Source organism: Aythya ferina (genome assembly GCF_964211825.1).
Source record: "Aythya ferina genome assembly, contig: HAP1_SCAFFOLD_206, whole genome shotgun sequence".
In the NCBI taxonomy this organism is placed as follows: Eukaryota; Metazoa; Chordata; class Aves; order Anseriformes; family Anatidae; genus Aythya; species Aythya ferina.
In genome coordinates, this window is record NW_028181327.1 from 25,688 (window position 1) to 48,902 (window position 23,215).

The following is a 23,215-nucleotide window of genomic DNA, read 5'->3' on the forward strand; positions in this document are numbered from 1 at the left end:
CAACGCCAGCCTCGGCCAGAGGACTCGGGAGCTGCTGGAGGCCTCAAACGCCGCCATCCAGCCCCAAAACTGCACCGAAGGAGCGGGTGGGTGCTGGGGGGCGTAGGGTCGGGCCCCCTCACCCCATTTCTTGCACCAAGGGGGGGCTGTGGTGACCCCCCAATCCCTTACAGGAGGGCTCTGCTTCGGCGCGCTCGCCTCCCGGAGGGCTTTCGCCGCCGTGCCGGAGCTCAACGCCACCGGTGAGCGCGGGCGGGGGGGGGCGGTGGTGGGGAGCGGGATGGGGACGGGGTCTTATGGGCGTCACCGTCCCCTGCAGAGCTCTGCCGCAAGTACTCGCCGGCCAACTTCAGCCAGTTCTACTACCCCTACCGGGTGAAGAACAGCCTCCTCTGCGTCACCAACTGCACCCTCAACGTCCCCGGCACCATCGACTGCGGCACCGGGCTGTGCCGGGTGACGCTGGACGGGCCCCGCTGCTTGTGAGCGCTGCCCGCCCGACCTTGCCCCCAAATCTTGGTCTTTAGCCCCAAATTTTGCCCCTCGTGTTGGTCCCAACCTGCCCAACGCTGTCCGATAGCCAGGGTCTGGTGCTGAGCCCAACCTTGTCCCAATCCAAATCTGGTTCTGGTCGCAGCGTTGGGACCCAACCCTTACCCCCACCCCCAAGCCCTATCCCTGCAGCGAACCCCATCCCCAGTCCTTGAACCCAAATTCCAGCTTTTCAACCCCAAACCCCAACCCTTGCCCTCCAAAATCCAATCATTAATCTTCAGATCCCAACTTCTAACCCACCCAAATCCAATCTTTGTCCCCCAAAACCCAACCCTTGCTCTACAAATCCCAACTTCTGTCCCCCAAACCCAATCCTTGCCCTCCATACCCAACCCTTGACTTCCAAATCCCAACTTTTGACCCCCACACCCAACCCTTGACCTCCAACCCCCAGCTTTTGACCCCAAAACCCATTCCTTGTCCTCCAAAACACCAATTGACCCCAAAACCCATTCCTTGTCCTCCAAAACCCCAATCCTTGACCCCCCAACCCCAACCCTTGACCCCAACCCATGGACATGGGGCTGGCTCTCGCATCTTCTCCCCACCTCTGGGAAGGATCCTGGGAACCCAGTGGGACTCCCGAAGGATCCTGACCCCCGACGACCACCCGGGGCCGGATCCGGGTGTCCAGGACCCCTCCCATGCCGCGTCTTCTCCCACAGCTGCCCCGACGTGCCCTGGTTCCTCTCCTCCGGCGACCGCTGCCAGACCCACATCAGCAAACTGGGGCTGGGGCTGGGCGTGGGGCTGGGGCTGGGGCTGACCCTCCTCATCCTCCTCGTCCTCTCCATCATCCTCTCCGTCTGCTTGGCCCAGGGGAAGAGAAAAACGCCCAGCACCAGGTGAGGGGAGCAGGGCGGGCACCCAGGGGTGGTCCAGAGAGGAGGTCCATCACCCTCAGAAGCACCCCTTGGCCTCATTTTGGGGGAGGGGGCAGCTTTTCCCATTGGGGTGGGAGGGTTCGGCCCCATCCCACCCCATGGCCTTGCTCCACAGCGAGGACAACAGCTGGCCAGAAGGCAAGCGCAAAGCTCGTGCCACCGGCATCTACCACGTCAACGGCAGAGGCTCGATGCCACGTCAAGGTGAGACCTGGTGGGGGCAAACCCAGACCCTTCACGGGGAGAAGCCCCTCACCCTTGATGGAACCTCACCGGAGTCTTCTCCCCATCCAGGTCCCTACGCAAACAGCTCCTACAGGACCAACGCGGAGGTGGCGGACCCTCCTGCGCTGGTGGGTGCCCAAGATGGTGGCTGTGGTAGAGCCGTGGGGTGGGATGAGTTGGGATGGGATGGGACGCAATGACTGGACGAGTTGGGATGGGACGAGTTGGGAAGGGATGGGACGCAATGACTGGATGATTTGGGATGGGATGAGTTGGGATGGGATGAGTTGGGATGGGATGGGATGGGTTGGGATTGGATGGGATGGGACGCAATGACTGGATGATTTGGGATGGGATAAGTTGGGATGGGATGAGTTGGGATGGGATGGGACACAATGACTGGACGAGTTGGGATGGGATGAGTTGGGATGGGATGAGTTGGGATGCAATGACTGGACGAGTTGGGACGGGATGAGTTGGGATGGGATGAATTGGGATGGTATGGGGTGCAATGACTGGACGAGTTGGGATGGGATGAGTTGGGACGGGATGGAAGGAAGCCTTGAAGCTCACCCAGTCCAAGCCATCCAGGGATGTCTCACACCACATCGGGTTCCTCAAAGCCAAACCTGGTCTTGAAGACTTGCGACGGGGCCTCCAGGACTTCTCCAGGCCACCCCGGAGCTGGCCTCAATGCTCCTTCCCTCTCCACAGGGGCAAGCAGAAGGTGTGGTGTCCCTGTGAGCTGTGAAGTGGCCCCCAAAACCAGCTTGAGGAGGGGCCAAGACCACCTCGATGCCCTCCATCGCCCACCACACAGGACCCTCAGCTTAGGTGGCAGCGACCGCCGACCTCACCGTGTGGGAAAACATCCTGCTCTCAGCATTTCTCATTTTTGGGGCAAAATCAGGCTGGATCTGGTTCTTCTGTGAGAGAGGAGGGGTCTCCCATGGTCTTGGGGACCCCTCGCTGGAGAGGACACAATAGCACCAAGGTCCCATCCTTGCTTGCAAAACTTCGCCTGGGCCGGAGCAGGATGAGCCTCGTCCCTGTGGAAATATATTTAATTATATTTATTAACGTATTTTTGTTGTCTTCTGAAAATTAATGTGGGCAGCTGGGGTTGGGAGAGCACAGCCAAGGGCGTGCTTGGGCTGGGGGCTTGGGTCATGGTTGGGAGGGCTGGAATCGAGCCGGGAAGACCCAACCGGGGCTGGAATTGATCTGGGAAGACCCAACCATGGTTGGAATCGATCTGGAAAGACCCAGCCAAGGCTATAAACAATCTCAGTAAACCCAGCCATGGTTGGAATCGATCTGGAAAGACCCAGTCAAGTCTGGAAATGATCTCAGAAGACCCAAACATGGTTAGAATTAACCTGGAAAGACCCAGCCAAGGCTGGAAATGATCTCAGAAGACCCAAACATGGTTAGAATTAATCTGGAAAGACCCAGCCAGGGCTGGAATTGATCTGGGAGAACTCCGACACAGCTGGAAGCTGCCCAGGACGGCGCAGACGTGACTGCTAATGGGCTTGGCGGGTCTGGGGCGCGTTTGTTTGCTTATTGATGAAGAGGAAACGCCTCTGTTTGCAGAGCCCGGCTCGGAGACGGGGGGGGGGGGGGACGCCTGGCTTTGCATGTGCCCATCCCAAAAGGCAATAAATATTCTGGTGGTGCCACCCCGCCTGGCACGGCCGCACCTTCCCGTGGCCCCATGCCAGCTACAAGGGGGTGGAGATGGGAACTGCCTAATCCCGGCCCCCCTGGGGGTTGCAGCCTCTGGGGTCCAGCTGGGGGGGTCCCCACCAGCACCGTGGGCCACCAGACCCCACAGCCCCTGCTCCCTAATTTGGGTCAGATACACCTTGAATGGGGCGAACGCCCCCTCCCTGTGACGCCGCCGTGCCCCCCGGGGTGGTGGTGGCAGTGGTGATGGTGGTGATAAAGGGGAAGGTGTGGGGGGTCTGCTCAGGGGTCATGGTGCCCATGAGGGGTCTGGGCACGGCTGCACGCCCCCAACAACCGCCCGCCCCGGGGCAGCCCTAGGCGGGGACGCGCGGCTCCTCCCCACGGAGGGGCAAAGTTCCCCACCACCACTGATGCCCCGGGCATGGCTCTGCACTGGGATGCTGCTGGCGGCACCGCAGGGCTGGGGGGCACCAAGATGGGGGCTTGCACCTGGGCCTTCCTCCTCCTCTTCCTCCTCCTCTGCAGGGATGTGGAGGGTGAGTGGAGCGCGGCTGGGGGGGCACCGAAATGCAGATGTGGGGGGCAGGAGGGGGGGAATCCCCTGGGGCATCTCCTTGGGGTGGTCGGGGGTGCGTTGGGGAGGTTTGGGGGCAATCGGCCTCCAGGACCCGAGGTGGCACCGTGCTGGTGGGGATGGGGACACTGGGGATGGGGACATTGGGGATGGGGACGGGGACATTGGGGATGGGGATAGAGACAAGGATGGGGACAGGGATGGGGACAGGGATGGGGACAGGGATGGGATTGGGGCAAGGATGAGGATAGGGATGGGAATGAGGACAGGAACGGGGACAGAGGCAGGGATGGGGACGGGGACAGGGACGGGGACACGGACATTGACAGGGATGGGACCCCAGACAGGGACAGGGATGGGGACACCCCACGACTCCTCGGTGCAGGATGACAGCAGTGACAAGGGGGAGCGGAGGCCCAAATTCGGTGCTCCTGGCCAGCCTCGTCCCTGTGCGAGGCTCCAGGGTTGCACACGTGTCCTGGCACACGTGTGTCCTTGCACATTTGTGTCCGCGCCCTGTCACAGTGTGCACACGTGAGGGACGTGCAATCGGGCACGGGGAAGACGTGGGCTGAAAGTGAGAGGGAGGAAAAGGGTGGGAGAGGGGTGGGGGCAAGGACAGAGGAGAGGCTGAAGGACACAAAACGGAAAAGCGGGCACGGGATGGCATGGGGAGGGGAATGGATCACAGGAGTCCACAATCAGGAGATAAAGGCGCAATAACGAGGGTTCCAGAGAAGGGAAGGGACGGGGGATGTTATCACTCAGTTCCAACGAACTGCGACTGCAAGGAAGGACGCGTGGATGAGCAACACTCACTGTGTCCGCAGGCACCACCACAACAACAACAAACATGACCTTGACCTCCAAGACTTCTGCCTACACCACCAAGTCCAGCACCTCTGCCTTAAGCCACCCCTCGTCTCTAACAGCCTCGAGCTTGACCTCCAAAAACGCCTTGAGCCCGACCTTCTCCACAACCGCCTCAGCCCCAATAAATTCCTCAAAGCAGATATCTGATGTAAGAACCCCAAACCAAACCTCCGCAAACACCTCAAACCCGACCACCTCGGACACTGCCCCGAGCCCGACCTCCTCTGCAGCTGCCTCAAGCAAGTCCTCCTCCACAGCCAACTCGACCCCGACCATTTCCACAACTGCCTCAAATCCAGCCGGAACCACAAGTACAATATCTACTTCTCACTTGAGCACCAGCACCACTGAGACCACGAGCACTAGCGCCACTACTGCCATGAGCACCAGCATCACTGCTCCCACGACCACTAGCGCCACTACTGCCATGAGCACCAGCACCACTGCTCCCACGAGCACTAGCGCCACTACTGCCATGAGCACCAGCACCACTGCTCCCACGAGCACTAGCGCCACTGAGACCATGAGCACCAGCACCACTGCTCCCACGACCACTAGCGCCACTACTGCCATGAGCACCAGCACCACTGCTCCCACAAGCACCAACGCCACTACTGCCATGAGCACCAGCACCACTGCTCCCATGAGCACCAGCGCCACTACTGCCATGAGCACCAGCACCACTGCTCCCACAAGCACCAGCGCCACGGCTCCCGTGACTAGCAGCACGACTTCTCCCATGGGCACCAGCACCACTGCTCCCACGAGCACTAGCGCCACTACTGCCATGAGCACCAGCACCACTGCTCCCACAAGCACCAGCACCACTACTGCCATGAGCACCAGCACCACTGCTCCCACGAGCACTAGCGCCACTACTGCCATGAGCACCAGCACCACTGCTCCCACGAGCACTAGCGCCACTACTGCCATGAGCACCAGCACCACTGCTCCCACGACCACTAGCGCCACTACTGCCATGAGCACCAGCACCACTGCTCCCACAAGCACCAGCGCCACTGCTCCCGTGAGCATCCGCACCACTGCTTTCACAGGCACTGGCGCCACTGCACCCGTGACTAGCAGCATGACTTCTCCCATGAGCACCAGCACCACTGCTCCCACGAGCACTAGCATCACTACCTCCATGAGCGCCAGCACCACTACTCCCACGAGCACTAGTGCCACTACTACCATGAGCACCAACACTGCTCCCACGAGCACTAGCGCCACTACTGCCATGAGCACCACCACCACTGCTCCCAAAAGCACCAGCGCCACTGCTCCCGTGAGTACCACCAACACTGATACCACAGGCACTCAGACGTCCGGACTCACGAGTACAATACCTACTTCTCACTTGAGCACCAGCACCACTGCGACCATGAGCACCAGCAGCACTTCTCCCACAAGCACCAGCGCCACTGCTCCCGTGACTAGCAGCACAACTTCTCCCATGAGCACCAGCACCACTGCTCCCGTGAGTACCACCAACACTGCTAACACAGGCACTCAGACGTCCGGACCCACAAGTACAATACCTACTTCTCCCTTGAGCACGAGCACCACTGCTCCCACGAGCACTAGCATCACTACTGCCATGAGCATCAGCACCACTGCTCCCACGAGCACTAGCGCCACTACTGCCATGAGCACCAGCACCACTGCTCCCACGAGCACTAGCGCCACTTCTGCCATGAGCACCAGCACTGCTCCCACGAGCACTTGCGCCATTACTGCCATGAGCACCAGCACCACTGCTCCCACGAGCACTAGCGCCACTACTGCCATGAGCACCACCACCACTGCTCCCACGAGCACTAGCGCCACTACTGCCATGAGCACCAGCAGCACTGCTCCCACGAGCACTAGCGCCACTACTGCCATGAGCACCAGCACTGCTCCCACGACCACTAGCACCACTACTGCCATGAGCACCAGCACCACTGCTCCCACAAGCACCAGCGCTACTACTGCCATGACCACCAGCACAACTGCTCCCACGAGCACTAGCGCCACTGAGACCATGAGCACCAGCACCACTGCTCCCACGAGCACTAGAGCCACTGAGACAATGAGCACCAGCAGCACTGCTCCCACGAGCACTAGCGCCACTACTGCCATGAGCACCACCACCACTGCTCCCACGAGCACTAGCGCCACTACAGCCATGAGCACCAGCACCACTGCTCCCACGACCACTAGCGCCACTACTGCCATGAGCACCAGCACTGCTCCCACGACCACTAGCACCACTACTGCCATGAGCACCAGCACCACTGCTCCCACAAGCACCAGCGCCACTACTGCCATGACCACCAGCACCACTGCTCCCATGAGCACTAGCGCCACTACTGCCATGAGCACCAGCACCACTACTCCTACGAGCACTAGCGCCACTACTGCCATGAGCACCAGCACCACTGCTCCCACAAGCACCAGCGCCACTGCTACCGTGAGTACCACCAACACTACTACCACAAGCACTCAGACGTCCGGACCCACGAGTACAATACATACTTCTCACTTGAGCACCACAACCATTGCAACCATGAGCACCAGCACCACTGCTCCCACGAGCACTAGCGCCACTACTGCCATGAGCACCACCACCACTGCTCCCACGAGCACTAGCGCCACTACAGCCATGAGCACCAGCAGCACTGCTCCCACGAGCACTAGCGCCACTACTGCCATGAGCACCAGCACTGCTCCCACGACCACTAGCACCACTACTGCCATGAGCACCAGCACCACTGCTCCCACAAGCACCAGCGCCACGGCTCCCGTGACTAGCAGCACGACTTCTCCCATGGGCACCAGCACCACTGCTCCCACGAGCACTAGCGCCACTACTGCCATGAGCACCAGCACCACTGCTCCCATGAGCACTAGCGCCACTACTGCCATGACCACCAGCACAACTGCTCCCACGAGCACTAGCGCCACTGAGACCATGAGCACCAGCACCACTGCTCCCACGAGCACTAGCGCCACTACTGCCATGAGCACCAGCACCACTGCTCCCACGAGCACTAGCGCCACTACTGCCATCAGCACCAGCACCACTGCTCCCACAAGCACCAGCGCCACGGCTCCCGTGACTAGCAGCACGACTTCTCCCATGGGCACGAGCACCACTGCTCCCACGAGCACTAGCGCCACTGAGACAATGAGCACCAGCACCACTGCTCCCACGACCACTAGCGCCACTACTGCCATGAGCACCAGCACCACTGCTCCCACGAGCACTAGCGCCACTGAGACCATGAGCACCAGCACCACTGCTCCCACAAACACCAGCGCCACTGCTCCCGTGAGCATCCGCACCACTGCTTTCACAGGCACTGGCGCCACTGCACCCGTGACTAGCAGCATGACTTCTCCCATGAGCACCAGCACCACTGCTCCCACGAGCACTAGCATCACTACCTCCATGAGCGCCAGCACCACTACTCCCACGAGCACTAGTGCCACTACTACCATGAGCACCAACACTGCTCCCACGAGCACTAGCGCCACTACTGCCATGAGCACCAGCACCACTGCTCCCATGAGCACCAGCGCCACTACTGCCATGAGCACCAGCACCACTGCTCCCACGAACACTAGCGCCACTACTGCCATGAGCACCAGCACCACTGCTCCCACGAGCACTAGCGCCACTACTGCCGTGAGCACCAGCACCACTGCTCCCACGAGCACTAGCGCCACTACTGCCATGAGCACCAGCACCACTGCTCCCACAAACACCAGCGCCACTGCTCCCGTGAGCATCCGCACCACTGCTTTCACAGGCACTGGCGCCACTGCACCCGTGACTAGCAGCATGACTTCTCCCATGAGCACCAGCACCACTGCTCCCACGAGCACTAGCGCCACTACTGCCATGAGCACCACCACCACTGCTCCCACGAGCACTAGCGCCACTACTGCCATGAGCACCAGCACCACTGCTCCCACGAGCACTAGCGCCACTACTGCCATGAGCACCAGCACCACTGCTCCCACAAGCACCAGCGCCACGGCTCCCGTGAGTACTACCAACACTGCTACCACAAGCACTAGCGCCACTACTGCCATGAGCACCAGCACCACTGCTCCCACAAGCACCAGCGCCACTACTGCCATGAGCACCAGCACCACTGCTCCCACAAGCACCAGCGCCACTACTGCCATGACCACCAGCACCACTGCTCCCATGAGCACTAGCGCCACTACTGCCATGAGCACCAGCACCACTACTCCTACGAGCACTAGCGCCACTACTGCCATGAGCACCAGCACCAATGCTCCCACAAGCACCAGCGCCACTGCTCCTGTGAGTACCACCAACACTACTACCACAAGCACTCAGACGTCCGGACCCACGAGTACAATACATACTTCTCACTTGAGCACCACAACCACTGCGACCATGAGCACCAGCACCACTGCTCCCACGAGCACTAGCGCCACTACTGCCATGAGCACCAGCACCACTGCTCCCACGAGCACTAGCGCCACTACTGCCATGACCACCAGCACAACTGCTCCCACGAGCACTAGCGCCACTGAGACCATGAGCACCAGCACCACTGCTCCCACGAGCACTAGCGCCACTGAGACAATGAGCACCAGCACCACTGCTCCCACGAGCACTAGCGCCACTACTGCCATCAGCACCAGCACCACTGCTCCCACAAGCACCAGCGCCACGGCTCCCGTGACTAGCAGCACGACTTCTCCCATGGGCACCAGCACCACTGCTCCCACGAGCACTAGCGCCACTGAGACAATGAGCACCAGCACCACTGCTCCCACGACCACTAGCGCCACTACTGCCATGAGCACCAGCACCACTGCTCCCACGAGCACTAGCGCCACTACTGCCATGAGCACCAGCACCACTGCTCCCACAAGCACCAACGCCACTGCTCCCGTGAGTACCACCAACACTGGTACCACAAGCACTCAGACGTCCGGACGCACGACCACAATACCTACTTCTCACTTGAGCACCACACCCACTGCGACCATGAGCACCAGCACCACTGCTCCCACGAGCACTAGCGCCACTACTGCCATGAGCACCAGCACCACTGCTCCCACAAGCACCAGCGCCACTGCTCCCGTGACTAGCAGCACAACTTCTCCCATGAGCACCAGCACCACTGCTCCCGTGAGTACCACCAACACTGCTAACACAGGCACTCAGACGTCCGGACCCACAAGTACAGTACCTACTTCTCCCTTGAGCACGAGCACCACTGCTCCCACGAGCACTGGCATCACTACTGCCATGAGCATCAGCACCACTGCTTCCACGAGCACTAGCGCCACTACTGCCATGAGCACCACCACCACTGCTCCCACGAGCACTAGCGCCACTACAGCCATGAGCACCAGCAGCACTGCTCCCACGAGCACTAGCGCCACTACTGCCATGAGCACCAGCACCACTGCTCCCACAAGCACCAGCGCCACGACTCCCGTGAGTACTACCAACACTGCTACCACAAGCACTAGCGCCACTACTGCCATGAGCACCAGCACCACTGCTCCCACAAACACCAGCGCCACTGCTCCCGTGAGCATCCGCACCACTGCTTTCACAGGCACTGGCGCCACTGCACCCGTGACTAGCAGCATGACTTCTCCCATGAGCACCAGCACCACTGCTCCCACGAGCACTAGCATCACTACCTCCATGAGCGCCAGCACCACTACTCCCACGAGCACTAGTGCCACTACTACCATGAGCACCAACACTGCTCCCACGAGCACTAGCGCCACTACTGCCATGAGCACCACCACCACTGCTCCCAAAAGCACCAGCGCCACTGCTCCCGTGAGTACCACCAACACTGCTACCACAGGCACTCAGACGTCCGGACTCACGAGTACAATACCTACTTCTCACTTGAGCACCAGCACCACTGTGACCATGAGCACCAGCAGCACTGCTCCCACAAGCACCAGCGCCACTACTGCCATGACCACCAGTACCACTGCTCCCATGAGCACTAGCGCCACTACTGCCATGAGCACCAGCACCACTACTCCTACGAGCACTAGCGCCACTACTGCCATGAGCACCAGCACCACTGCTCCCACAAGCACCAGCGCCACTGCTCCTGTGAGTACCACCAACACTACTACCACAAGCACACAGACGTCCGGACCCACGAGTACAATACATACTTCTCACTTGAGCACCACAACCATTGCAACCATGAGCACCAGCACCACTGCTCCCACGAGCACTAGCGCCACTACTGCCATGAGCACCAGCACCACTGCTCCCACGAGCACTAGCGCCACTACTGCCATGACCACCAGCACAACTGCTCCCACGAGCACTAGCGCCACTGAGACCATGAGCACCAGCACCACTGCTCCCACGAGCACTAGCGCCACTGAGACAATGAGCACCAGCACCACTGCTCCCACGAGCACTAGCGCCACTACTGCCATCAGCACCAGTACCACTGCTCCCACAAGCACCAGCGCCACGGCTCCCGTGACTAGCAGCACGACTTCTCCCATGGGCACCAGCACCACTGCTCCCACGAGCACTAGCGCCACTGAGACAATGAGCACCAGCACCACTGCTCCCACGACCACTAGCGCCACTACTGCCATGAGCACCAGCACCACTGCTCCCACGAGCACTAGCGCCACTAATGCCATGAGCACCACCACCACTGCTCCCACAAGCACCAGCGCCACTGCTCCCGTGAGTACCACCAACACTGGTACCACAAGCACTCAGACGTCCGGACGCACGACTACAATACCTACTTCTCACTTGAGCACCACACCCACTGCGACCATGAGCACCAGCACCACTGCTCCCACGAGCACTAGCGCCACTACTGCCATGAGCACCAGCACCACTGCTCCCACAAGCACCAGCGCCACTGCTCCCGTGAGCATCCGCACCACTGCTTTCACAGGCACTGGCGCCACTGCACCCGTGACTAGCAGCATGACTTCTCCCATGAGCACCAGCACCACTGCTCCCACGAGCACTAGCATCACTACCTCCATGAGCGCCAGCACCACTACTCCCACGAGCACTAGTGCCACTACTACCATGAGCACCAACACTGCTCCCACGAGCACTAGCGCCACTACTGCCATGAGCACCAGCACCACTGCTCCCATGAGCACCAGCGCCACTACTGCCATGAGCACCAGCACCACTGCTCCCACAAGCACCAGCGCCACTGCTCCCGTGAGTACCACCAACACTGCTACCACAGGCACTCAGACGTCCGGAATCACGAGTACAATACCTACTTCTCACTTGAGCACCAGCACCACTGCGACCATGAGCACCAGCAGCACTTCTCCCACAAGCACCAGCACCACTGCACCCGTGACTAGAAGCACGATGTCTCCCATGGGCACCAGCACCACTGCTCCCACGAGCACTAGCGCCACTACTGCCATGAGCACCAGCACAACTGCTCCCACGAGCACTAGCGCCACTACTGCCATGAGCACCAGCACCACTGCTCCCACGAGCACTAGCGCCACTACTGCCATGAGCACCACCACCACTGCTCCCAAAAGCACCAGCGCCACTGCTCCCGTGAGTACCACCAACACTGCTACCACAGGCACTCAGACGTCCGGACTCACGAGTACAATACCTACTTCTCACTTGAGCACCAGCACCACTGCGACCATGAGCACCAGCAGCACTTCTCCCACAAGCACCAGCGCCACTGCACCCGTGACTAGAAGCACGATGTCTCCCATGGGCACCAGCACCACTGCTCCCACGAGCACTAGCGCCACTACTGCCATGAGCACCAGCACAACTGCTCCCACGAGCACTAGCGCCACTACTGCCATGAGCACCAGCACCACTGCTCCGACAAGCACCAGCGCCACGGCTCCCGTGACTAGCAGCACGACTTCTCCCATGGGCACCAGCACCACTGCTCACACGACCACTAGCGCCACTGAGACAATGAGCACCAGCACCACTGCTCCCACGAGCACTAGCGCCACTACTGCCATGACCACCAGCACAACTGCTCCCACGAGCACTAGCGCCACTGAGACCATGAGCACCAGCACCACTGCTCCCACGAGCACTAGCGCCACTGAGACAATGAGCACCAGCACCACTGCTCCCACGACCACTAGCGCCACTACTGCCATGAGCACCAGCACCACTGCTCCCACGAGCACTAGCGCCACTAATGCCATGAGCACCACCACCACTGCTCCCACAAGCACCAGCGCCACTGCTCCCGTGAGTACCACCAACACTGGTACCACAAGCACTCAGACGTCCGGACGCACGACTACAATACCTACTTCTCACTTGAGCACCACACCCACTGCGACCATGAGCACCAGCACCACTGCTCCCACGAGCACTAGCGCCACTACTGCCATGAGCACCAGCACCACTGCTCCCACAAGCACCAGCGCCACTGCTCCCGTGAGCATCCGCACCACTGCTTTCACAGGCACTGGCGCCACTGCACCCGTGACTAGCAGCATGACTTCTCCCATGAGCACCAGCACCACTGCTCCCACGAGCACTAGCATCACTACCTCCATGAGCGCCAGCACCACTACTCCCACGAGCACTAGTGCCACTACTACCATGAGCACCAACACTGCTCCCACGAGCACTAGCGCCACTACTGCCATGAGCACCACCACCACTGCTCCCAAAAGCACCAGCGCCACTGCTCCCGTGAGTACCACCAACACTGCTACCACAGGCACTCAGACGTCCGGACTCACGAGTACAATACCTACTTCTCACTTGAGCACCAGCACCACTGCGACCATGAGCACCAGCAGCACTTCTCCAACAAGCACCAGCGCCACTGCACCCGTGACTAGAAGCACGATGTCTCCCATGGGCACCAGCACCACTGCTCCCACGAGCACTAGCGCCACTACTGCCATGAGCACCAGCACAACTGCTCCCACGAGCACTAGCGCCACTACTGCCATGAGCACCAGCACCACTGCTCCCACGAGCACTAGCGCCACTACTGCCATGAGCACCAGCACCACTGCTCCCACGAGCACTAGCGCCACTACTGCCATGACCACCAGCACAACTGCTCCCACGAGCACTAGCGCCACTGAGACCATGAGCACCAGCACCACTGCTCCCACGAGCACTAGCGCCACTGAGACAATGAGCACCAGCACCACTGCTCCCACGAGCACTAGCGCCACTACTGCCATCAGCACCAGTACCACTGCTCCCACAAGCACCAGCGCCACGGCTCCCGTGACTAGCAGCACGACTTCTCCCATGGGCACCAGCACCACTGCTCCCACGAGCACTAGCGCCACTGAGACAATGAGCACCAGCACCACTGCTCCCACGACCACTAGCGCCACTACTGCCATGAGCACCAGCACCACTGCTCCCACGACCACTAGCGCCACTAATGCCATGAGCACCACCACCACTGCTCCCACAAGCACCAGCGCCACTGCTCCCGTGAGTACCACCAACACTGGTACCACAAGCACTCAGACGTCCGGACGCACGACTACAATACCTACTTCTCACTTGAGCACCACACCCACTGCGACCATGAGCACCAGCACCACTGCTCCCACGAGCACTAGCGCCACTACTGCCATGAGCACCAGCACCACTGCTCCCACAAGCACCAGCGCCACTGCTCCCGTGAGCATCCGCACCACTGCTTTCACAGGCACTGGCGCCACTGCACCCGTGACTAGCAGCATGACTTCTCCCATGAGCACCAGCACCACTGCTCCCACGAGCACTAGCATCACTACCTCCATGAGCGCCAGCACCACTACTCCCACGAGCACTAGTGCCACTACTACCATGAGCACCAACACTGCTCCCACGAGCACTAGCGCCACTACTGCCATGAGCACCAGCACCACTGCTCCCATGAGCACCAGCGCCACTACTGCCATGAGCACCAGCACCACTGCTCCCACAAGCACCAGCGCCACTGCTCCCGTGAGTACCACCAACACTGCTACCACAGGCACTCAGACGTCCGGACTCACGAGTACAATACCTACTTCTCACTTGAGCACCAGCACCACTGCGACCATGAGCACCAGCAGCACTTCTCCCACAAGCACCAGCGCCACTGCACCCGTGACTAGAAGCACGATGTCTCCCATGGGCACCAGCACCACTGCTCCCACGAGCACTAGCGCCACTACTGCCATGAGCACCAGCACAACTGCTCCCACGAGCACTAGCGCCACTACTGCCATGAGCACCAGCACAACTGCTCCCACGAGCACTAGCGCCACTGAGACCATGAGCACCAGCACCACTGCTCCCACGAGCACTAGCGCCACTGAGACAATGAGCACCAGCACCACTGCTCCCACGAGCACTAGCGCCACTACTGCCATCAGCACCAGTACCACTGCTCCCACAAGCACCAGCGCCACGGCTCCCGTGACTAGCAGCACGACTTCTCCCATGGGCACCAGCACCACTGCTCCCACGAGCACTAGCATCACTACCTCCATGAGCGCCAGCACCACTACTCCCACGAGCACTAGTGCCACTACTACCATGAGCACCAACACTGCTCCCACGAGCACTAGCGCCACTACTGCCATGAGCACCACCACCACTGCTCCCAAAAGCACCAGCGCCACTGCTCCCGTGAGTACCACCAACACTGCTACCACAGGCACTCAGACGTCCGGACTCACGAGTACAATACCTACTTCTCACTTGAGCACCAGCACCACTGCGACCATGAGCACCAGCAGCACTTCTCCAACAAGCACCAGCGCCACTGCACCCGTGACTAGAAGCACGATGTCTCCCATGGGCACCAGCACCACTGCTCCCACGAGCACTAGCGCCACTACTGCCATGAGCACCAGCACAACTGCTCCCACGAGCACTAGCGCCACTACTGCCATGAGCACCAGCACCACTGCTCCCACGAGCACTAGCGCCACTACTGCCATGAGCACCAGCACTGCTCCCACGAGCACTTGCGCCATTACTGCCATGAGCACCAGCAACACTGCTCCCACGACCACTAGCGCCACTACTGCCATGAGCACCAGCACTGCTCCCACGACCACTAGCACCACTACTGCCATGAGCACCAGCACCACTGCTCCCACAAGCACCAGCGCCACTGCTCCCGTGAGTACCACCAACACTACTACCACAAGCACTCAGACGTCCGGACCCACGAGTACAATACCTACTTCTCACTTGAGCACCACAACCACTGCAACCATGAGCACCAGCACCACTGCTCCCACGAGCACTAGCGCCACTACTGCCATGAGCACCAGCACCACTGCTCCCACGAGCACTAGCGCCACTGAGACCATGAGCACCAGCACCACTGCTCCCACGACCACTAGTGCCACTACTGCCCTGAGCACCACCACCACTGCTCCCACAAGCACCAGCGCCACGGCTCCCGTGACTAGCAGCACGACTTCTCCCATGGGCACCAGCACCACTGCTCCCACGAGCACTAGTGCCACTTCTGCCATGAGCACCATCAACACTGCTCCCACGAGCACCAGCGCCACTACTGCCATGAGCACCAGCACCACTGCTCCCACGAGCACTAGCGCCACTACTGCCATGAGCACCAGCACCACTGCTCCCACGACCACTAGCGCCACTGCTCCCGTGAGTACCACCAACACTGCTACCAGTAGCACTCAGACGTCCGGACCCACAAATACAATATCTACTTCTCACTTGAGCACCAGCACCACTGAGACCACGAGCACTAGCGCCACTACTGCCATGAGCACCAGCATCACTGCTCCCACGACCACTAGCGCCACTACTGCCATGAGCACCAGCACCACTGCTCCGACGAGCACTAGCGCCACTACTGCCATGAGCACCAGCACCACTGCTCCGACGAGCACTAGCGCCACTACTGCCGTGAGCACCAGCACCACTGCTCCCGTGAGTACCACCAACACTGCTACCACAAGCACTCAGATGTCTGGACCCACAAGTACAATACCTACTTCTCACTTGAGCACCACAACCACTGCGACCATGAGCACCAGCACCACTGCTCCCACGAGCACTAGCGCCACTACTGCCATGAGCACCAGCACCACTGCTCCCATGAGCACTAGCGCCACTACTGCCATGACCACCAGCACTGCTCCCAAGAGCACTAGCGCCACTACTGCCATGAGCACCAGCACCACTGCTCCCACGAGCACTAGCGCCACTACTGCCATGAGCACCAGCACCACTGCTCCCACGAGCACCAGCGCCACTGCTCCCGTGAGTACCACCAACACTACTACCACAAGCACTCAGACGTCCGGACCCACGACTACAATACCTACTTCTCACTTGAGCTCCACAACCACTGCGACCATGAGCACCAGCACCACTGCTCCCACGAGCACTAGCGCCACTACTGCCATGAGCACCAGCACCACTGCTCCCATGAGCACTAGCGGCAGTACTGCCATGAGCACCACCATCACTGCTCCCACGAGCACCAGCGCCACTGAGACCATGAGCACCAGCCCCACTGCTCCCACGAGCACTAGTGCCACTACTGCCATGAGCACCAGAACAACTGCTCCCACAAGCACCAGCGCCACTGCTCCCATGACTAGCACCACAACATCTACCACGAGCACCAGCACCACTGCTCCCACGACCACTAGCATCACTACTGCCATGAGCACCAGCACAACTGCTCCCACGAGCACTAGCGCCACTACTGCCATGAGCACCAGCAACACTGCTCCCACGAGCACCAGCGCCACTACTGCCATGAGCACCACCACCACTGCTCCCATGAGCACTACCGCCACTGCTCCCGTGAGTACCACCAACACTGCTACCACAAGCACTCAGACGTCCGGACCCACGACTACAATACCTACTTCTCACTTGAGCACCACAACCACTGCCACCATGAGCACCAGCACCACTGCTCCCATGAGCACTAGCGCCACTACTGCCATGACCACCAGCACTGCTCCCACGAGCACTAGCGCCACTACTGCCATGAGCACCAACACTGCTCCCACGAGCACTAGCGCCACTACTGCCATGAGCACCAGCACCACTGCTCCCACAAGCACCAGCGCCACTTCTCCCGTGAGCATCCGCACCACTGCTTTCACAGGTACTGGCGCCACTGCACCCGTGACTAGCAGCATGACTTCTCCCTTGAGCACCAGCACCACTGCTCCCACGAGCACTAGCATCACTACTGCCATGAGCACCAGCACCACTGCTCCCACGAGCACTAGAGCCACTACTGCCATGAGCACCAGCACCACTGCTCCCACGAGCACTAGCTCCACTACTGCCATGAGCACCACTACCACTGCTCCCACAAGCACCAGCGCCACTGCTCTCGTGACTAGCAGCACAACTTCTCCCCTGAGCACCAGCGCCACTGCTCCTGTGAGTACCACCAACACTGCTAACACAAGCACTCTGACATCCGGACCCACAATTATAATACCTACTTCTCACTTGAGCACCACCACCACTGCGACCACGAGCACTAGCGCCACTACTGCCATGAGCACAAGCACCACTGCTCCCACAAGTACCAGCACTGCTCCCGTGACTAGCAGCACGAGTTCTCCCATGGGCACCAGCACCACTGCTCCCACGAGCACTAGCGCCACTACTGCCATGAGCACCAGCACTGCTCCCACGAGCACTAGTGCCACTACTGCCATGAGCACCAGCACCACTGCTCCCGCAGGCACCAGCGCCACTGCACCCGTGACTAGCACCACCACCACCACGAGCCCAAACACCACCACCACACGACCAAACACCACCATGCACCCAACCACCACCACTACCACCACAACGACCACCATCAAGACAACGACCACCACCACCACACGTGCAACTACTGCCACTATTACCACCACGGCCACCACCACGCACCCAACCACCACCACCACCCCAGGTACCACCCCTCCCACCCTTAGCTGCCTCCAGGGCAGGTTCCTGACCCCACACCCCCCAGTCCCATCTCACACTGTCTTTTCCAGGAGTCTGCGAAAATGGAGGCACTTGGGTCAACGGCCAATGCGTGTGTCCCCCGGGATACACGGGCGCCACCTGCAGTTACGTCGAGAGCAGCATCGAGACCAAAGCCGGTAGGGAGCCCTCTGCATCCACCTCCAGCCCAATCTGGGCAAAATCTGGGGAGAACCAGGAGTGGGGCTTCCTCACAGGGAGGGCAAGTCAGGAGTGACCATGGCCACAGGCATGGACCTCAACTAGCCTACGAGGGACCAAAATTTCTGCACAGAAACAGGAGGGGGGCTTCCTCATGGGGTGGGTGAGCCAGGAATGACCACGGGCATGGGCTGCAAGAAAGGCATGGGTCCAGAGCACCCAAAGGTGTTAGCAATGAGTTCTCCAACCTGGGTGTTATCCTATAGCACCTAGCGTTGTGGGCAAGGGGTTTCCCAACCAGCACAAAGTCCTACAGCACCCAAAGGTGTGGGTAAGGACTTCTCCAACCAGTGCCTTGTCCTGGAGCACCCAAACATGTGAGTAAAGAATTCTTCAACCATCACAACCACTCCCACAGCACCCAAAGGTGCAGGAAGAAAAACAGGGAATGGCACCATAGAGGAGGGCCAAGCAGCAGCCAGAAGCAGTCCTGGAACAGGTCCCCATTAACACACCTCCAGAAGACTGGGGGCTTGCCCTTAAATGCCCCTCCCCGCATCAATAAGCAGGGGTTGGAGGTCCCAGGTGAGGCTGGTTGGGGCTGTTAAGGCTCATTACTGCCCTGCAGGGCACAGCAGCAATCCCCAAGGTGCTGGGGTTGTCTTCTAATCCTGAGTTCAATCTCCTGCATTCCTCAAAGAAACCAACGTGTCCGTGAGCGTGGAGCTGCGGGTCACCAACCAGGAGTTCACCGAGGACCTCCATAACGAAAGCTCCCAAGTCTACAAGAGCTTCGTCCTCACCTTCACCCTGCAGGTGGGATGCTGTTCTTGCCCCCCTGGGGTCTTCTCTGTCCTTGTCAGGGGTGTGCTTGCTTTGGGAGAAATCCAAGGTGGGGAAGGAACTTGTGAGGGAAGGGATTGGGGCACCGATAACTGGCCTAAAGCCTCCTTCTCTTCCAGATGGAAATCATCTACCGCAACATTGAAGGCTACCAGGGCATCAAGATCCTGAGTCTGTCGTGAGTGTTGGGCTGCTGGCCTCTGGGAAAGGGTTTCAGGGTGCTCCAGTGGGCATTGAGTGCTTTGATTACCACTGAGGTGCTCCAACTGGTATTGGGGTGCTCCAACTGGCCTCATGCTGGTCAATGAAGAGGAGACATTGGGGTGCTCCAAATGGTATTGGGGCTACACCAATGGGCATTGGGGTGTCCTCTCAGACCGGGCAGCATCGTGGTGAATCACACCGTCATCGTTGCTGTGCCGGTGACCGCTGATACCGTAGAGAAGATCGGTAACGTCACCCAGAATGTGCAGGAGGAGATCGTCCAAGCAGCGGCCAAGCATGAAAACTGCACAGAAAACAGTGAGCCTCTGCCCCCCAGGATTGGGGTGGGACCCCCAGGGACAGAGTTTGGGCCCTCCATGATGGGGTTGGGGCCCTTGGGACCACTTCAGGCCTAGGCCTTGGGGGCATGGTTGGAGTCTTCCAAGGACAGTGTTGGGGCCTTGGGGAACCTTTCGGGCCTAGGCCTTGGGGACAAGGTTGTGGCCTCTGGGGACTGCCTTGGGGCCCTTTGGACAGGGTTGGGACATCCTGGACATGGCTGAGGTCCTTGGAATCCAATCAGGCCTAGGCCTGGGGCAGAGTTGGGGCCTCTGTAGACAGAGTTGGGGCCCTGGAGTCCCCTGAGGCCTGGGCCTCTTCCACACGGCCTCTCCCTCTCCTTCCCAGGCACCTTCTGCTTCAACGCCTCCGAAGTGACGATCGCCCAACCCTCGTATGAGTTCAATGCAACAGGTGAGCCCGTGGGGTGGGTTGTTTGCAGTTAATCATGGGCAGGGCTCCAGGGGCATCTCCCCCCGGCCAACCCCCATGCCGTCCGCAGAGTATTGCCGCCAGGTCACACCCAATGGCTTCAAGGATTTCTACTACCCCAACACCACCAAAAACGGCCTCACCTGCGTGTCCAACTGCTCGGCCAACACTGCCAGTGCCATCGACTGCAACGAGGGGCAGTGCCAGCTCACCCTGAGAGGTCCCCAGTGCTTGTAAGTAGCACGAGGACACCCCCAGGGACACCTCCAGGGCCCTGATGGGGGCTCTTGGCCCCCCTCTTGTGGGGGGCCAAGAACCATGGACCATGGGCCTAGCCAGTGGTCTCGGCACCGCACTCAGCACCACATCTCCTCCCCACAGCTGCCGTGAGACCAACCTCTACTGGTACCAAGGCGATCGGTGCAGTAGCCGGGTCAGCAAGATGGCCGTGGGCATGGGCCTGGCCGTGGCGGTCTTGTGCTTGGTCATCTTCGTCCTTGCTGCCTTCCTCTTCAGGGCCAAGAGGCAGAAGTGGTCGGACAGGTGGGGAAACCCCGTGGGGATGGGAGTGGTAGGTGGTGGGCACGGGAGGAACTCCACAAGTAGAGGTCCTCTGTGGAGTCTCCAGCTGTAGAGTCTCCATCCATGGAAGTCCTCATGGGCACCCGTGGTGCTTGCCCCACCTCTGGTGGTCCTGATTGAGCAGGGCTTGGCCCCCCTCAGTGCCTCCAAGACCCCCCAGTTACCTCCAGGCCCCCACCCGATGCCACAACCTCTATGCCCCCCAGGTCCAGCGACCTGACGGAGACCAAGCAGCACTGGTACGAGGAAGAGGATGAAAACTGGAAAGCCCCTGGGGGCTTCACCATCCAGAATGAAGGTATGGGGTTGGAGGGGGGGAACCCACTTATGGGATGATGGGATGAGGGGGATGGTGGGACCCCCACCCGGGGCATCCCCATTGAGTTCCTTCACCCCACAGGTGCCCATGAGGACACCATGCGGGTTGACCTGCAGTCCGTGGATACCTCGGCACAGGTAAGTGCCCCACCCATCTGAGGGGGGGGGACATGGGTGGGGGGACACATAGGGGTAGCACCCCCACCCCTCTCATGACCTCACCATGAGACACCCCCCCCCTCTTAACCCCCATCTTCTCCCCCCCAGGTCCAGATCCAGAGGCTGGAGAGGATCGCCACGGAGCTCTGAGCACGGAGAGGGGGGGACACCAGGAGGCTGCTGCCTCTCCCCCCCCTAGGACCCACACAGCACTTTGGGATACCCCCCCTGCTTTTGGGGGGGTCATGACCTCAAGTTGGAGATCACGGCCCTGCCTTTTAGGGTCACGACCTCCACCCTTTCTTTAGCACTTCATTGGGCCCCCAACTCTTGCTTGCACATACTCGTCCTGGCCCTGCTCTCCTGGTGATGACCTCACTTGGTGGGCCATGACGTCATTTCCAGGGTATTGTCCCCATCCCCCCCACAGGTCACTTTAAGGGTCAGGACCCCCTCCCTTCCCCCTGCATAGGGCTGGACCCCCTCCAATTCCAAATAAATAATTATCAAGTCACTGGTGTCACTGGTTTGTACTGGGATGACCGGACCTGCTCCAATTCCCCATAAATAACTACTAAGGCACTGGTGGAACTGGTTTGTACTGGGATGGCTCCAGCATGCACGGGGCAGTTAATCCCTTCCCCTGAGGCAGCCCCAGGTGGGGATGCACAGCTCCTCCCCTCAGAGGGGCAAAGTTCCCCACCGCCACTCCTGCCCCGGGCAAGACTCCGCACCGGGACACTGCTGGCAGTGCTGCGGGACTGGGGGGCACCAAGATGGGGTCTTGCACACGTGTCTTCCTCCTCCTCTTCCTCCTCCTCCTCCATGGGGTTGCAATGGGTAAGTGCAGCCCGGGCAGGGGGCATCGAAATGCAGTCGTGGGGGGTGGGAGGGGGCGGCGACCCCTGGGGCATCTCCTTAGGGTGCATTGGGGAGGTTTCGGGGGGAATCGGCCTCCATGGCCCGAGGTGGCTCTATCCTGGTGGGGACAGGGACAGGGACATTGGGGAGGGGGACAGGGACATTGGGGAGGGGGACAATGACAAAGAGGGGGACAAGGACAAGGAGGGAAACAAAGGCATTGGGGACAGGGAGGGGGACAACCTACCCCAGGGCCATGGCAGTGACAAGGGGGTGTGAAGGCCAGAAATTTGTCCTCCCGGCTGTCCCTGTCCCTACGAGAGGCCCTGTAGGTACACAAATGTGTGTCCTCACCCCTCTGATCCTTACACACCCCACAGCCGTGCAAACAGGCATGGAAAGGGCATGGGAGGAAAACGAAAGGGGAGGAGAAACTGAAAGTGTGAAGTCGAGGGTGGAGACTGGAGGCAGGTGAGGCTGGAATGTGTAAATGTAGCAGGCAGGCTCAGGACGGGCTGGGGCGGA

General features: G+C 60.2%; 1 protein-coding gene across 1 annotated transcript; it reads left to right on the top strand.

Moving 5' to 3' along the window:
* The first annotated feature begins 18,465 nt into the window (after nt 1–18,465).
* Nucleotides 18,466–22,343, top strand: LOC311428942 (mucin-3A-like). The gene is made up of 11 exons (XM_084540145.1): nt 18,466–18,737; nt 18,823–18,930; nt 19,653–19,768; nt 19,915–19,973; nt 20,172–20,317; nt 20,687–20,752; nt 20,841–21,003; nt 21,152–21,313; nt 21,559–21,650; nt 21,753–21,808; nt 21,938–22,343. The coding sequence occupies exons 1-11, from the start codon at nt 18,497–18,499 to the stop codon at nt 21,977–21,979; spliced, it is 1,251 nt and encodes a 416-aa protein (XP_084396271.1). The 5' UTR covers nt 18,466–18,496; the 3' UTR covers nt 21,980–22,343.
* The last annotated feature ends 872 nt before the right edge of the window (nt 22,344–23,215 follow it).

Coding starts and splice junctions, on each gene's coding strand:
- LOC311428942 (XM_084540145.1), top strand. CDS start 18,497: ATGAGCACCAGCACCACTGCTCCCGCAGGCACCAGCGCCACTGCACCC. Junction 18,931..19,652: donor CAGCATCGAGACCAAAGCCG/GTAGGGAGCCCT, acceptor CATTCCTCAAAG/AAACCAACGTGTCCGTGAGC. Junction 21,314..21,558: donor AGGCAGAAGTGGTCGGACAG/GTGGGGAAACCC, acceptor TATGCCCCCCAG/GTCCAGCGACCTGACGGAGA.